General features: G+C 49.4%; 1 protein-coding gene across 1 annotated transcript in view; it reads left to right on the forward strand.

Annotated features, from left to right (window-relative positions):
- The first annotated feature begins 550 nt into the window (after positions 1-550).
- LOC104388462 (villin-1-like) overlaps positions 551-17,140 on the forward strand; it is a 35,756-nt gene continuing 19,166 nt past the window's right edge. Inside the window, exons 1-3 of the mRNA XM_009997333.1 lie at positions 551-580; positions 14,008-14,089; positions 15,689-15,763. Of these exons, the coding sequence (XP_009995635.1) occupies positions 14,021-14,089; positions 15,689-15,763 (144 nt within the window). The 5' untranslated portion in view covers positions 551-580; positions 14,008-14,020. The remainder of the gene's footprint in view (positions 581-14,007; positions 14,090-15,688; positions 15,764-17,140) is intronic.

Consider the following 17,140-nt stretch of genomic DNA (forward strand, 5'->3'; position numbering starts at 1 on the left):
CCCCTGCTGCCCGTTGCCCTGGGCTGCAACACACCCTGGGCTCAGGGAGACCCAGCTCAGCTTCACGGGGAGCAGGACCAGCCTCCCTGCCCCAAGCACGTCTCCCTTGGGACCAACTGTGCCAACATTTGGGATTGTCAGAGGCAGGGACTGGAGCTGAGATTCTTGGGCCCAAGCACTAACGTGGCACGGAGCAGCACTTGGCTTTGTCCAGCAGAGAAAAGCAGGGAGGGAGGAGGAAAAACCCTCCCCTGCCCTTTTAAACCTGGACAAACTAGGTTTCTAATTAAAGCAGCACTTAATCATCTGTAAATGAGGAGCTGGTGGATATTTGATGCAAACAGAGAGTTGGTTGAAACTCTCTCACGCCGGCTCCCTCTTTGTCCCTCGGTGAGGCTGGGAATGGGTGTGATCTCCGGGTAGGAGTGTCTCTGTGGTTAAGTAGAGGATTGAGTTACCGAACGCGGCTGTTCCCGAGCTGGCAAGGTAGCAGAACAGCAAACAAAAAGTGCCTTGGAACTCCCTCACTGCAGAGGAAAGGCAGGGAGAGCTGTGAGGAGCCCACACGCTGCCCGGCAAGGTAAGAGCTCTCCTGCACCTCCCAGGGTTGGCGTTCTGAAGGCCAGAGCTGTTGGGTGGCTTTTGTGCTGGGGGATAGTCAGAAACAAACAGCAAACCAACAACAACAACAACAACAAAAAAAAGTGATACTTTCCCTGTTTTTATAAATACTTCTCAGCTGGTGTGAGGCAGGATGGCTTTGCTGGAAGCAACGAGCCCATCCTGGTGAGTTTCGGGTTGGAACAAGGAGCCATCTCAGCTCCCTGAGCACCCAGCTGGGCCAGGTTTGAGCTCCAAGGACACAGGCTTTTGGTGGAGTTCTCTCTCTGCACAGCCTGGCTTTGATTTCACACCACAGGCCACCGACAGCATTTCGTTTTGGCTGGGTTTGTTCTGTGCTCTGTGGCTGGGAGGATCTGCTCCCAGCCCACCTGCCTTTGCGGGGCTGTCCCGGATCCTGACAGCGACCCAAGAAAGTGGTTGGAAGCTCTTATGGACAGCTGTGCCAACGGCCAAACAGCTGGGCTGCTTTGCTCTGTCAGTGCAGGGTGTTTTCTCATCCCCTTGGCTGGAGATGCAGGTTGCCCTGGGATGCAGTGGAGCAGTGAGGGAGCCGCGGGGTTTTCCTTAGGCGCGCCCGTCGGGAGCGTCGATGTTGGACACCCAGGAGCAGCACCAGGAATCCTTGCCCGTGGGAGGTTCACGCTCAGCCCCCGGCAGAGGGAAACAAACATCAGAACAGTCCCAGCAAACCAGCCCTGCTTGGGCACGGAATCCCCCGGGGTGCTGCTGAAGGGGCGGGTCAGAGCCTGCAGATGGAGGTGGGATGATCCATCAGTACCTCCTTTCCAGCCGGGTTGCAGCATTCCCGGCTGGAGGCCGATGCAAGGATGGGCAGGAGCTGGGGCTATCAGTAGCCCTGATCATCTTCCCTCCTCTTCCTCCCCTCCTCTTCCTCCCTGGGTGAACAAGCCGCCCTTTTCCTCCTCCAGCTCCTTCCCACCGCTGGACCCGCAGGTCTCATGTTGTTATTTCCTAGGCAGGAATTTGTGGCAGCAGTTGCCACAGCAAAGGTTTCATGCCATGGGCGCAGTGTCATCCTGTTCTCCTGCATTCCCATGTGTCTTGGGGCTCCTGGTTAGGTTGAGGCAATAAATCCCTGCTCTTGAACGCCTAGAGATGCTGAAGATGCTCATGGTGTCTCCTGATCTTTTCTATGGAGCTGTGCAAGTTTTTTTCTGGACTCCAAGCATGGGAGTTGTGACTTTTCCTGCTCTGGAGCCCCCGAGGAGGTGTGGGACATGTGAGATGAAGGAGAGGCACCGTGAACTCTGTGACTTCAGGCTGGGTTTGTCCGGCAACCTGGCCCTTCAGCAGCACCTGTGCTGCAGTCCTTCCTCCCCAGCCAAAGAGGAGATGGGCTCAGACACCTGCCCCATGCTTGGAAGTTGCTGGGGCTCTGCTCTGTGCTGGGCACATCCTGATGGACCAAAAAACCTTCCCTCAGTTTTAACAGAGCTAAATTCACAGTAGCCCACTCGGAGGCAGAGCCCTGAAATGCCCCGGGTGGTGAAGGGCAGCTCAGGGCACAGTGAGAGCCTTTTTGCTACCCAGCCCAGCAGCATTTTAGCCACCCCTGGGGACTGCCTGTGCCACCACCCCCCCCCCCCCTTCTCAAGGTCCTTCCTTCCTCATAGGGAATGGGCTCTTTTGCAGCCTTCTGAAATTCTCTTTGGGAATTACACAAATCCACACATTGGGTTGTTGTTGGTTTTTTTTAATGTATGAAACGTCCAATTGCATGAGGAAAGACTCCACTGTGGACACCCCACACCCAAAATATCTCTGCTCCAGCTCTTGCTTTGGTCCCAAACATTCTTCAGCTTCTGCTGGCCCCTCAGAGAAGCAGCTAGTACAGTTACAAGGGGATACATGCTCTTACCACTCATTAAAACCTCTCTTCTCATGCTCTGCCTTTCCACATGATACAACCCTGGAAATAGGACTAATTATGATTTATCCTGGATGTTTATACATTTTCACTGTATTTCCACCCATTCTGGGTGTAAAAGGACTGCAGGGAAGGATGAACATGGTAGCTAAGTCTTTAGCATCCTTCAGTTCAGAAAAGTCCTCTGAGATGTCATGTTAATTTCCTGCATCTGATGATGTGCATTTGCTTCAGCTACCTTGATTTCCAAGGCCCTCTGCTTGAAAAACAAATCCTACCATTTGTTACCTGCCTTTATCTGAGCCTATTCATGCTTATCTGAGGCAGCTCTGGGCAGAGCAACAGTGGAACTTGTTATTACTTTATATCCACGTCAAAGGGGGAGGCACAGGAGATGCTAAATTGCATGGTTGAGCTCCATCTTGGGCAGTTCCTGTGGAATGAGCTATTCAGAGCAGCTGACCTCTCCTACCTAGAAATGTCCTGCTGCCATGCCCTGGGATGGAAAAATAAGTTTCTGGCTGGCCCTTTATTTAAAACTGCTCTTACAAAAACAGCTGGACAGGGTTAAAAACAGGCAGGGAAAGCATGTTCTGTCTGGGTGACACAGATGGAGTTACCCACCTTCCCTTTAGGAGGGTGTGAAGGCTTAAATTACTGTCCTTTGTTGCAGTCTATAAAATAGCTGCCTGGGTTTGAGCAAATCCCACCCATCCCAGTTTTTCAGATGCCTTGAATCCCTTCCCTGTGCTCAGACAAAACTCCCATTGGCAGCTCGGGGTGCAAAAGGCCATCCTGTGTGAATGGCTCTTTCTCAAGCTGTTCCCAGCCTTTGCAGGGATGTTTTATTCATTTGGCTTTATGCAGTTGATGTGCTGCTCTCTCAAAAGCTGCCCTTCTTCTCCCCCAGGAAGGGATCACACACTCTCCTGCTGTGGGCATGTTGTGGTCCTGCTTTGGGCTGGGTTTGGCTTTTTATGCCAAGTGAGTGCCAGGCACGGGGACCTGTGGGCTGGGACTTTGCTCTTCTGGAGTGAGTCCAGAGGAAGCCACAGAGATGGTCTGAGGACTTGAGGTTGTTCAGTCTGGATAAGAGTGAGCTCTGGGGATACCTTAGAGCACCTTCCAGTACCTGAAGGGGCTACAGGAAAGCTGGGGAGGGGCATTTTACAAGGGCAGGGAGTGATGGGATGAGGCAGAATGGTTATAAGCCCCTCACTCCAAGAAGGACATTGAGGGGCTGGAGATTGTCCAGAGAAGGGCAATGGAGCTGGGGAAGGGTCTGTCCTACAAGGAGCAGCTGAAGGAACTGGGGGTGTTCAGCCTGGAGCAAAGGAGACTGAGGGGAGACCTTCTCACTCTCTACAACTGCCTGAAAGGAGGTTGGAGCAAGTGAGGGGGTTGGTTTCTCCTCCCAAGGAACAAGTAATAGGACAAGAGGAAACAGTCTCAAGTTGCCCAGGGGAGGTTTAGATTGGATATTGGGAACAATTTCTTTCCAAGAAGGGTTGTCAGGCCCTGGCCCAGGCTGCCCAGGGCAGTGGTGGAGTCACCATCCCTGGAGATATTTAAAAGCCATGTAGATGTGGTGCTGAGGGACAGGGTTCAGTGGTGGGCTTGGCAGTGCTGGGTTAATGGTTGGACTTGATGATGTTAAAGGTCTTTTCCAAACCAAACACTTTGATGATTCCTTGCTGTGCCATGTCAGCAGAGAGCTGTGCTCGGGTGGGCATGAGCCCCAGGGCTGGGCAGAAGAGGGTTTAGCTCACAAAATAGTGATGCACCAACACTGTTCCCCATACAGCACGTAGCACCACAGGAGCAAAGCTGTGCTTCCTTTTTGCCCCATGTCCTTCTGTCACTCATTCCCAGCAACCTGCCTCATCTCCATTTGCCCTGTTGTCTCCCAGGACCAGAACAGAGAACAGCCATTGAAAAGCCATGTTGAGAAGGAGACCCAACAGAGGGGTCTCTTGGGGGTGGGATGGTGGTGAGGCATCTCCTTAAGGAGCAATTGCTTAGAGTGAGGAATCAAATGGAGACTCAGTGGCAGCCACCAAGTCACAGCAGGGCCAAGAGTGACCTCACAGCCCACCCTGGTTTGGAAGGGCTGGATGAAACTGATAAACACACCAGGTATGTGGTGCTGAACTTCCCTCTGGTTTCACACAACTCTAGAGGATATAACTCTGGCACGGGTGACTGGTACCAAAAATGTGACTGTTGTTGGGGTTCCCTTGAGAGAAGGTCCTGTGAAGGTCTGGCTCTGTTTCAGGTGGAAATCTGGGTTGGATTGGTTTCTCTCTGCTTGTTTTGACACAAGTCAGGGGTCTTTCAGCAGAGGTGTGCCATTCAGAAAGGATGAGCTTACCTTTGCAGCTCAAGAAACAAACCTTTCCCTGAGTAAATCCATTGCTTCTCATCCAGCCAGAGGTCCACAGTCACCTCTGGAGTCCCAGGTTTAGGTCCAGGTCATTTATTTTGCCACGCAAAATGCAAAACCCTTTTTATTTATTTATTTTTTTCCAGAAGTCCTGGCTTTCAGTTCCCAAGTTTGATGTGATGCTTGCAGGTCTGAACTGGAGCAAAACTGGAACTGCCCCTTCCTTTTGATGGTTAATATTAACCTCCCTGCTTTCCACTGGGAAGACAATGCTCTGGAAACCGGTTCCCCAGCTGCTCTGAATGGAGCCAGGCCAGCACCCTGGCTCCATCACCATCAAACAAAGGTCCTGATAGCTAGGACTTAGCCAACTGCACTAGTTAATCTGTTCACCAGGAAAAAACCTGCTTTTTGTCCTGCAGACATACATGTGTGCATGTTGACCTCTGCACGTTCTTGCAATTAATGTAAAACTGTTACATGAAGAAGCAAAAATCATAACTCTTAGACTTGCTCTTTTTTTTCTTTTTTTCTTTTTTTTTTTTTTCTGAAAGAAGGACCAGGTGGGCACCAGTGCTTGGGTTTAACTGTGATTTTGTTCTTGGTTTTTGGTTTGGTAGACACTGAGAGATCTGGCAAGCCAGGTCTAGGGGCACAGTGGATGGGACCCTGAGAGAGGTGAAGGGCAGCGTGGCAAGCTGGGCTCTCCACCCAGGGCTCTGCCCCTCAGGCCAAGTGGACAGTAAGTCCCTCCTGCTGGAGAGTCACTAAATCTGCTCTAGACCAAATGTCAGGATGAGGGGAACCACCTGGGGAGAGTCCTCCTTCAGACTTAAGCACCTAAAACTAAGACACCCCAGTGAGAGTGGATGAATCCCATCCTCTCAGCCCTCCCCTAGGCTTCCCCCAGGCTCTATTCCTGCATAGGAAACAGTCTGCTCAGTTTCAGCTGTGAAAATGTCTTCTTTCATGGGTCTGCCCTCAACTTCCAGCTGTCACACCCTTCCCATGAGCTATTGTGCTCCCCAGGGCTCAGGAAGCTCTTGTACCCATGACCAAACACACATTCTTTCCTCCCTGATGTCCCAGCTCTTGTTTTACTTACCTGCAGTCATAATGTTAAATAATTTTCTGTTAAAATGCTAGTGTGGGAGAGAATCATAGAATCACAGATTGATTTTGGGTTGGAAGGAACATTTAAAGTTCATTAGCCCAACCCCCCTGCAAGAGCAAGGGCATCTTCAACTAGATCAGGTTGCTCAAAGCCCCATTCAACCTTGAATGTTTCCAGGGATGGGGCATCTACCACCTCTGTGGGCATCCTGTGCCTGTGTTTCACCACCCTCATTGTAAAAAATTTCCACTCACCATCTAGAGTAAATCTCTCTTCTCATTTAAAAACATTACCCCATGTCCTGCCACTACAGGCCCTGCTCAAAGAGGACAATAACTTCCTGAAGGTGGTGAGTAATTAGAAGTTACTTTCTGAGAACATTTCTAACCTGAACCACTTCTCTGGAAACCAGGAAGAGGAGTTAAAATGGCTCCAGCTTTGTTTTCCTCCTGCATGCATCTCCTGCCCTCACGGTGGCAGGAAGCCCTGCCTTTGGACACAGTGCTGGTCTTGAGCCAGTAATCTCTCCCTTTCACCAGGAGAGAAAGAGCTGAAAGAAAGGGGAGGTTTGTTCCTAATGAGTTGGCAAAGCTACCTGCTCACCTTTCCCTTAGGGTAGCTGGGTACTGTTGCTGACTCAATAACCTCAGCAGCAGGAGCCAGAGGTGGAATGGATACCTGGGGAGTAGGTGTGCACCAAGCTGGGCTTTATTCTTTGGAAAAAACAAAAGTGCCCCAGGCACCGTTCCAGGGGCAATGCTGCTGCAAGGCACTTGCACACAGAGGGCTTTTCACAGCTTCTTGTGCCACTGTTTTTTTTTCCCTCGTGGATCTTCAGAGAGAGGTGAGGTGGGTTTGTGCCAAAGGAGTTCATTATGGGGCAGTGGGATTGATCTCAGGGGGAAGTTGCTGCAGCTCCAGACCCTTTTTCTTGCTGCTCATGAAAGCTTTGAGTCTAACAGGGCTGCCTGCTCCCTGCAGAGATGCTGCCTGCCTGGGAGAGCCTGCTGGTTTCAAAGACTTCCCAGGGAAGAAGGACTTCCTGGGAAAACAGTCAGTCAGGAGCAGTGAGGGTGCTCTGACCTTCTCTGTAGGACACCAAGGCAAGGACTCCTGGCCCCCACATCCAGCCAGTTTGTTCTCCCTTTTCCAGCACCAGTCACTGCCGAGCACTGGGCTCCACATCCAGCTTGATGGATGTGGAAACTCAGCCTGCATGACTTGGGGGTTGTGGCTGGTGCTCAGGCTTCCTGGTTTAATAGTCAGGACATTGTTCTTGCTTTGTGGAGAAGTTTCCTGAGACAATACAGCTCTGCTGTTCCCAGGAGAAGCAGCCAGTGGTGAACATTTTAGAGGGAGGATTCAGAAATAGCCACAGTTTGGAAAAAATCTCCTCCTACAAGTCAGTTCCCCAAGACCATCTGCTAGAAGACCAGACTGCTGGAAAGCTACCAGCAGTGGGGTAAGTGCAGAGGACAAAGGAGGTCGTAAAGAGAGGTGTGGAGAGATGAGCAAGATTTTCTAGATGGAACGAGGTGCTGAGCTAGAATTTATGGCAGGTGGAAATGAGGCAGCTGCAAAGGACTAGTCAAAACCAGAGGAGATAAATCATGGGTTGCTGGCCCTCCTAAATCAGGTGTCCTCCAAGGAATCTAAAGAGACAGATGAGATGCAGAATGAGGGCAGTTACAACTGGGAAGGTGGTTATTTCCCAATAACCCAGCACTTCCTTGTGCTCCTTGTTTTTAAGTGAAGCTCAGTGGTGGGTTTGGAGAATCAGAGCCCACCTGCATGTGGCTCACGTGGGGCTGGAGGTAAAGGCTGGAGCATCAGTGGGAAACACTCTGTGTAAAATATGAAGTCAGAGATACCAAAAATGGACAGAGGGTGAAGGGACATGGGATTGGAAGACACTAGGCTGAAGGTCTGCTTCTCAGTCATGCCTGGAGTGGTGGTTATAGGTGGGGTGAGATTCCAGGGTTTAAGAGATGCAGCAACTGAGTCCTGGGGAGACTGGTCAGTTTTTGTTAGACAGGACACACTGGATGTTGCTTGTGCAGAACCTGAGAAATTACTTGCACAGCCTGACCCAGGTTTGTGAATCCTTTGAATTTACTAAACAGGAAATTCAAACCTCTCCTGAGACAGAGAGTACTTTCAGTTTGAGAGGCCATTGAGAACATAAAATACTCTCAGTGGTCTTCTCCTTCACTCCAGGCCCTTAAATCTTCACTCATGTTAACCCTGAACAGACTTTAGTATCTCGGTCCTCACCATCCCAGCCTTTACCCCATCAGCAAAGAACAGGGAAGTCCAATAGCCTGTGATGGCAGGTAGATGCTTGGATGAGATGTGGTCTGATGATCCCTGGCTGCCATTCATGGAAAAAGGGAAAACCTGCCTATCTGAACCCAGGTGAAGTCCATTCTTATCTCCAGAGCCAATGACCCTAAGAAGGTGAGCAAGAAGTTTCTTCACAATCTTAATTCATCCTGTCTGATGCCCCAGCTCAAGTTTTAATCCATCTCCACTGAAGAGAAGATTTTAAAAGCCCTGGTGAGGCCTTGGAATGGGCTGCCCAGGGAGGTGGTGGAGTCACCATCCCTGGAGGTGTTCAAAAAGTGTTTAGATGTGGCACGTCAGGATATAGTTTAGTGGCTGTGGTAGTTGGATTATGGTTGGACTCAATGATCTTGATGGTCTCTCCCGACCTTAATGATCCTATGAGGACACTCCATGTTACTGCCTTAATGCCAAACTGGTGGGAAGGCTCAGCTTGCTGGAAGTGCAGCACCTGAGCAGGGTCTCATGGTCACAGGCTCCATGGACCCAAGCCCAGAAAGCCCACCCCAGCCATTGAGCAGTCTCATTTCAGAAACATTAAATAAGGGCAAGCCTGCCAGCTTCCCTCATGAGCTGTTCCAACATTTAATTGCCCACCGTGATCAGAAATAGCATCTTATTTCAAGTCCTGGTTTATGTCACTTGAGCTGCCAGGCAACAGCTCTTTCCAAGAAGCCTGAAGAGCTCTCTCTGGCCAGCCAGGCATGTCTGTGCAGGCCCTCTCTGTGGCACATGAGCCTCAACAAGGTCTTGAACCTGGACCTCACAGGAGGAGGGTGAACTGAGCTGCATTTCTTCCTCTTTTGCCAGCCCCTAACAAGCCTGTCCCACTTATCCCTGTCCCATCACCACACCCCAGCACATCCAACATGGGCAATGCAGGTCAGCTTTTCTGTTTGTGCAAGATGGTAGAATCTCCCACCAACACATGTCACAGGTGCTCTCACCTATCCCACCTTGATATTTCCTACCAAAAAAATTAGAAGACATTATGTGATGGAGCACGTGTCATGAGAAAGAGGGCACATCCCATTGCTGGACCTCCCTACCCACCATTTCCATGTGAGATAAAAGCCATTTTTTCTCCTCCTGCAGCAGGAAAATAAAAAGGTAGCTTGGATTGGTTGAGTACTGTACTTCTGGACAGTCACTCACTAGGGACAGTCACCATTCAAAGCAACACTCCCAAGCAGCAGCTGAAGAACCTCAGTCCAACTCAACGTTCCATTTCATTCCTCTGGGCAAAGCAGGAGTTAATTGCTGTCCTCTCTGCAGACAAAAAATGGCACCTACTTGGGCCCAGATGCCTAACTATAATGGAGACAATGAAACCAATTCAACAGCCCTGGTTTACCTCATCTAATGCCAGTCCAAGTATTCCCAATAATTAGGCCTTTCAGCCTGGAAAGGCTGGAGCCACAGCTGCTTCCTATTTTCCCGGAGCTGTGCAGAGCATTAGTCATTTCACTGAGGGTTGTTTTTTTTTATGACTGTGACTGCAGCCCAACAAGTGTGTCGCCAAAACCCAGACCAGCCAAATCAAGCTGAATTCAGAACGTGCTGTGGGAGTTGGAAATGATCTCCTTTCCCCCTCCTCACCCCCTATTTTCCCTCCCCGCCCAAACAGCCCCAGTCTGCTTGAAGGAATGTCCTGCTAGGTCTGCTTTCTCAATGCCTACCAGGTTGACCAACATGAAATGGTGATTGGTGGCACTTCCACCCCAACTGTTACTCGTTAACCAATCTTGGGAGTGACCTTGACAGTTGGTCACTAGTCCTTCCTGAAGGCAAAGCTTTGCCCCCTCACTCTGCTGGTTGGAGAGGGGGTGATATTTAGAAATCTTTATTACCAAGACCATGTTAGAGAAGGGTTTGCTTCTAGTTTTGGATACTCTAGGTTGTCCCCACTGTGACATCCAGCTAACGTGCCAGCCACTGACATCTGGGTTCCAGGTCCTCTGCCCTCACAGAATCCTTGGAGTTGGGAGGGACCTCCAGAGATCATCCAGTCCAACTCCCCTGCTAAAGCAGGATTCCCTGGAGCACATCACTCAGGGCTGCATCCAGGTGGGTTTGAATGTCTCCAGAGAAGGAGACTCCACAGCCTCCCTGGGCAGCCTGTCCCAGGGCTCTGTCACCCTCCCAGTAAGGAAGTTTTTCCTCATGTTCATATGGAACTCTCTGTGTTCCAGTTTGTGCCCATTGCCCCATGGCCTCTCCCAACCAAGTAGTGATGACCCAACAGAGCAGCTTCAAGCCTGCAGTTACCTTTGCTCTGCAGTGGCCAACACGCACTGCTCCTACCTCACAGTTCATACTCATGGTGTGAACTTGTCTCTTCTTTGCAGGGGTGTGAGAGTCCCTGGAAATTGTGGAAACAGGGTAGCTGGCCCTGGGGGTGGAAGCTGAATAGCTGCATGCTACTAATGTGGAAGCAGAGAAGAGAACTACACCTCCTTTAGTGCCTCTTTCCATGCTCTGCAGGCAGGGCTGTGTCTGTACCAGGAAGCAAAGGTCCATCCTCATAGCCAGGGTTTTTTTCTGGTTAATTCCTGCCCCAGAGGCAGTTGACTCATGCTTCTTGCTAATTTGTGTTTCACCTAGCTGGGCAAAACTGGTTTGATTGAGATAGGAACTGACCCAGACACAGCTGCTGAAACCCCATGGTGAACCCAAGCCTCTTAAGGTCTCTTTTTTCTTTTTCTCTTTTTCAATTAGAAGTTTCTGCCCTTCCTGGTTTCATGCACAGATGGGAAGTTTTTGCTCCAAAAAATACTGTGTCTGGGCAAGAGTTGAATTATGGGATCATCTGATTAAAACCCCACATTAAATCATTCATGAAATGAGCTGTCTGATTATATAAGTCATATTCCTATTATTTCTATCTTGGCCACCAGCCGAAAGGAGCTAGAAAGTCTAAAGAAACAGCCAAACTTCTCTGTACTTCTCACCAACCCCCCCAGTTTAATGACTAAGGAGGAAGGGAGGGACAGCATTTCCAAGAAAAGGGGGGACTGGAGCTAAGGGGCAGGTTTCAGATGGAGAAAAGAACCCCAGGAATGGAGGAGATCCAAGATCCCTGTTCTGACTCAAGAGGTTGGGGTGGGAATCAGGAGAGTTTTGCTGGCTCTTGGAGGGTTTTGTCCTACATGGCTCTTTGTGCTCAGAGGAATCTCAGCACCGTTTGGGTTAACTTTTCCCAGCAGAGAGGCTGGGATGCCTGGAAAAGCAAGGAGCCAGCTGTGTCTCACAGCCAGCCAGCTGCTGGTTCCATGTGCTGTTAGCAGGGAGGACAATGCCTGCTGCCTTCCACAGGGAGCAGAGTCAGTTTTGGTAAAAAAAACCCAAACAATTTCAACTCCCTGAATTCTCCTACACATCCAAACATCTTTGTTGGCTTTATTTCCACGTTGTTCCTGTTTTGATGCTGGAAGGAAAAACCCTAATAAATTAAGAAGATAGCTGAGGGAAAAGGCTTAGTTTGTTTTTTTTTCTTTGACAGGGACTTTTCAAATGTCATATTAAAAAGAAAGAAAAGGTCTTCTGGTTAAAGATCTGAACTGAGATCATGCTTTTTCCTTCAGTTCCTGCTGGCCATGGACTTAACAGTAGGTGAATCAGGACCCCATGCAGAAAAGTTTCTAGCCCCTCTGTAGACACTGAAATACCTTCCTGGATCCAGCTTTTAATCTGTGTGGGTCTCAATCACCTTTCTGGGAACTGAGATGAAGAAATGCATGTTTTTCTCTCCATTGTTTGTCTTCTTGCCTAAAAGCTATCTGGAGGACCTGAGAGGGAGGTGAAGGTTGCTGAATGCATTCCTAGTAGGTGCATGAAACCACATGGACTCAGTCTTCCAGAGGTTCAAGAAGGTGTGAGCACATCTTGACTCCTGCTGCCCAGGGCTGCCAGGCTGCGGGTGCCTGCTCAGATACCAGAGAGGTGTTGGGGCTGTGCTCAAACCACCCCTGGAGGTACCTACTTCTCTCTGCTGCCTGTGCAAGGAGCCAAGATCTGGCAGCTCTGGGCCGTAGGAGATCTGGATGGACCAACAGCCTTGCCTAGAACAGCAATTTTTGTGCTCTGGCACAGTGTGCAGACACTTCAGGAGAAGGACCATCGCTTCTTATGAGTTCATGGTGCAAAGTGCAGCTTGTCTCTCTCTTACAACATGAGCAATGAACATGCCTTCTGGCAAAGGATCACCTGGCTTTGTTCTTTCCTCCCTCAGAAGGAGATTATTCCATGGGTTTGTGCTCTGGCTTCTCATATTTTTTTCCTCTTCCTGTGACTCAGTTTCTGTGTGGAGTTGAGGCAGGCACGGCTCCGTTCCTTCTCATAGGTGGTTTCCTACAGCTGAGCAGAGGAGCTCACGAGAGGCCACAGGCTGCAACCAGAGCAGCCTTTTCATCTAGAGACAGAGAAGAAAAGGCAGGCAGTCGAGCTGTTGTTGTTGTTGAACACAGAGCAGTTGTTCAGCCTGCCATGGGCCAGTGCCAGTCAGCGGAGCGACCTAGCCAAGTGAATCCGTGCAGGGTGCAAGAATCCACGAGCTGTGTCTTCTCTCCAAGCTGGGCTTTGGTTTGTGAGCAGGACTGACTCATCCAGCAACAGCTGACGTGGGTCTGGGCCCTCCACAAACACAGTCTGTCCTGTGGCCTTCCCATAAGAGCTGAGCTACTCAGGAGGCACCTGCCCATGCCCCATGGGCCAGCCAGCGCTGCTGGAACATAACCCCATGTTTTGATATACATTGGTTTGGGGGTTGATTTGCTTCAGGATATTTCCCTGTAAAAAAATCTGGGTTCAGAAGTTGCTTTTTCAGCAAAACCTCAACTATCCAAGCAGGGAATATGGCTAAGCACAGTCCTTTTTTCTTTTGCCAGCTGGTAGGTAGGATAGAAGGTGGATGGCAGATCTTCACCCAACAGAAGGGCAGCTGGAGATGCCAAAAACATCTCAAATGCACTTTTGTGTGGGCAACTGAAATCTACCTCTTCCCCACAGAGGTAGCAGAGCCTGGTGAGCTGCTCACCTATGTGTAAAGTAGACATCAGGGTCATCAGTTGGATGACTCCACATGCTCTGCTGAGTGAGCTGGCTGTGTGTTCATTGACCTTTATGGAGCTGAGAGGCTGGTGCCCTGCCCTGAGATACCTTGCAGGTGCTTTTATTTAGATCTCAATCTCCTCCTGAAGTGGAAGGGCTTCATTCCTGACATCCTGTGGCTGTTCCTGGAGGCATTGGTCTCCCAGAGCTCCACCATTGTCCCTTCCACCCCTTGTGCCATGGTGGGAACAGAGCAGCCCTGATGTCCAGTCCAACACCCCAGCAAATCCTTTTCATCTCTTTAAATAAGGGAAAACCAGTTCCATACCAGAACAACAGTATCCAACCCAGTCTTTTCTGTCTGTGATCCCACACTTTGCTTGGTCCCCCATGAGCATGGATATCCTGGGAATGGGGATTCATCCCACCAAACTGTTGATAACTACAGCTCTGCTCTCTTCATAGTCAGCAGAGAGACAGAGACACGTCAGGGTGTGGATTATCTGTATTAAACCTCCTCTGATGGTGAGAGGAACCCAGCTGGCCAGTGCACTTACTGGTGTATCCAATTAAATGGTTGGTTTTATGTCTTCCTTTTCCTTCCAGCTCAGCCTGCAGGATGACAGACAGTGACACAAACCTCCCAACTATTGAGAGAAAGCTGGGACTGCAGATATGGAGCATAGAGGTATGACAAGAGACAATGATGGCAGATGTCCTCTCCACGTGTGTGTGCGTGTGTTTCAGGAATGAGATATTCCTGAAGTAAGCTAGGTGGGAAAATGTGCGTGTGCGTGTGTTTCAAGAACGAGATATTCCTGAAGTAAGCTAGGTGGGAAAAGGTACAAATAAGGAGGTACAAATAAGAGGCAGTGGGAAACAGGAGACCCAGCTTCTCCCTGTGCAACTTCCAATGTTATTGCTTTAGTTTCCTGCTCTATAAAGCAGGGATAATATTGACTAAGGAAACATGAGTGTGATGGGACTGAAGCTGTTTCTCCAACACTGGAGGATTTTTCCCCCCCTTCCCCTTCGGGAGCCAACACAAGGCTTCATTAGCACACCAGAAGTTAGTTACCTGTTTGACCAAGAAGAGGGGTTATGTGTAGGTAACCTCAGTCCACACCAGCAGCTGCCATGGGATGGGCACCCATTTTTGCAGCAAAGGCAGCCCAGGGGGTCTATTTGCACTTCACACTTATTTTTCCCACTCTGATCAATGGGTCACTGAAGAGAGAGCTACTGCATCTTGCAAGGCCACCTTCTGCTTGCAGTGGTATTTTCTTCTGGTTTGGAGCCAGGTTGTGCTCAATTTTGCCTTCTTCTGGCCCAATTCACCAAGAATATTGCCTTGCAATGAGAGGGGGCTTAGAATGAGGTCCAGAGCCCACCCAGGGGAGCAGTAGGAAGGGGCTCCAAAACGTGTACCTGAGTGGTGGTGGCTCCCTACAGGGCCCAGCTCTGTTCCAAATATCACAAGGTCTTTGTCTTTCCTTTTCTCTCCAAAGCACTATACTAAGCTCTTTCCAAAGGATCTGTAATTAGAGCTGTGTGGGTTCACCCAGGTCAGGCTGGTATGCTGGGAAACGAGTCAGGCCACCAGAAGAATGTGTGTCTAATTCCAGGAAACTACAGAGCCAGTTCAAGCCCAGGAGCTGCTTGTGCAGCCCACGTGCACCCAGGCACCTACTCTGGGCAGGCATGTCTGGTTAATTGTGCACTTGCACCAGATGAAGTGTGCATTCAGGGTTGGGAGCAGTGAAGGATACGTCGGTGTCCTCAAGTCTGTCTTTGCTCAGCACTTGCTACAAGTTGCTGTGAGTCACTGGCAAAGTGGTTTTCCTAACAAAGTTGTCACTCAGCTTATGGGCACTGAGTAAAAACCATGCACTTGCTACAAGTTGCTGTGAATCACTGGCAAAGTGGTTTTCCTAACAAAGTTATCACTCAGCTTATGGGCACTGAGTAAAAACCATGCCCCAAAACTAAACCTAGGATGAGATGTGCTCACTCCCCTGGGTCAGCCTGACCCCCAGGTCTTCTTGCTCTAGACCTGCAGGATTGCAGAAGAGCAAGGAAACTACAAAAAATGCCATTTGCCTCTCAATGCTTTTGGGATTTCCCCCAGAAGCAGCTTTTCCCAGCTCTCAAGCACAGTCCTGATTCTTCCTTCTCCAAACTCTGATTGTCACCTTAAGGTGTCATGCACCCCAGCTGTCCTGATTCACACCCACCAGCTTCTGGTTCTGAAGTTGTAGCAATGACCCAAACCTTCATTCCCTTACAGAATATGAAGATGGTTCCTGTACCTGAGAAGGCTTATGGGACTTTTTTTGAAGGGGACTGTTACATCATTCTGCACGTGAGTGGGACTAGCAAACATTGGTCTCTTTGGTAGGAAACTGGTTCAACCTCTTTTCTGTAGCTGTGACTTGGATCCTAGGTCCCCTCCTTGGTGAGAGCAGCCCTGTGGGTACCTGTGGTTGTGCATGTGCATTCACCATCTCATCACACACCTGAATTCAATGTGGTTGCAATATTTAGTAGATCAGAAGTCGAGAGGAACTATTAACTTAGTAATTCATTAAATTGTATTTCTTCTAATCAGCTGAGTCATGCCCAGACATGGCAAAATGTCCAGTACATTCCTGGCAAACTAAATCAAGGCCCATGTTTGCATGACTTGTGGGAGTCTTTCAGGGGTGTGAGAGTGGGCTGAGTGGAGGGTCTCACTTTCAGCAGATGATGTGGGTTATGGAGATGTGCTACCCAATGTGTCTCACAGCAGCAGAGAGGTCCTGCAACCTTTCTTATGTCCCCTTTAGGGCACTAGTTGAACCCAGCTCCCAGACGTCCTTCCAAATCTCTTAATCAGCACGGAGCAAGCCAGTCCCCATTGCATCAATGTCCATATAGTGGAAAGCAGAAGCATTTCCCACTTCCTGGGTCTGATTGTCCCTCCTGCAAACATCTCCATCAATCAAGAGGCCATCCCACAATAAAGAAATGCATGTCCTCTGTACGTCAAGCTAGGAAAGCAGGATGGGACAGTGACACAGAATGAGTCTTCTCCTCTCATTCTCCATGCACATGCCTTCATGCTACCTTCCAAGTGCTGAATAAATTTGGCAGCAGCCGCCCAAAGATGTGCTTAGAGCAGAACATGACTGTCCTTGCAAGGAGATGAGTACAGATTTTGGTGCTCACAAGCTCAGCTTATGCTGCAATGGCCTCCTCAGGTAGAAGAGCTTTTAATCAGCCCACTACTCCCTTTTCCCCCTGCAGACAGGAGGATAAAAACACTCATTTCTACATTCTTCATCTTGACTAGAGTCTCTCCGAACACAGGTTGTCCACAGGAAAATGGGACTTTGATCCTTTTCAGTAGTAATGGATTAAATTGACAGATTTTGCCATGAATTAATTACATGTGCCTAGAGGGACTGAGCTGTGTTTTATTCACATTCTTCTACTGCGTTTCGCTGTGGTATCACTGCACAAAGCAAATAAACAGAACTTAGTGTCAAATCCAGTTTATAAAATGAGCTTTTATTACCTCTCCCAGGTGTCTGTGATAGGGTTTATCACAGTAGGTGCTGAAAAATAGCTGGCACAGCTCACATAATGCCAAGCACACCTGTTCTCAGATCATTTGCCTCCTCCTTCGAGGCCATTGGGGTTTTCTGTAATAAGATGAAGCTCAGGGTGCACATCCAGGCTTAGCTCCATTTGGAGTTTT

This window comes from Chaetura pelagica, unplaced genomic scaffold (genome assembly GCF_000747805.2).
Source record: "Chaetura pelagica isolate M959 unplaced genomic scaffold, ChaPel_1.0 scaffold184, whole genome shotgun sequence".
NCBI lineage: Eukaryota > Metazoa > Chordata > Aves > Apodiformes > Apodidae > Chaetura > Chaetura pelagica.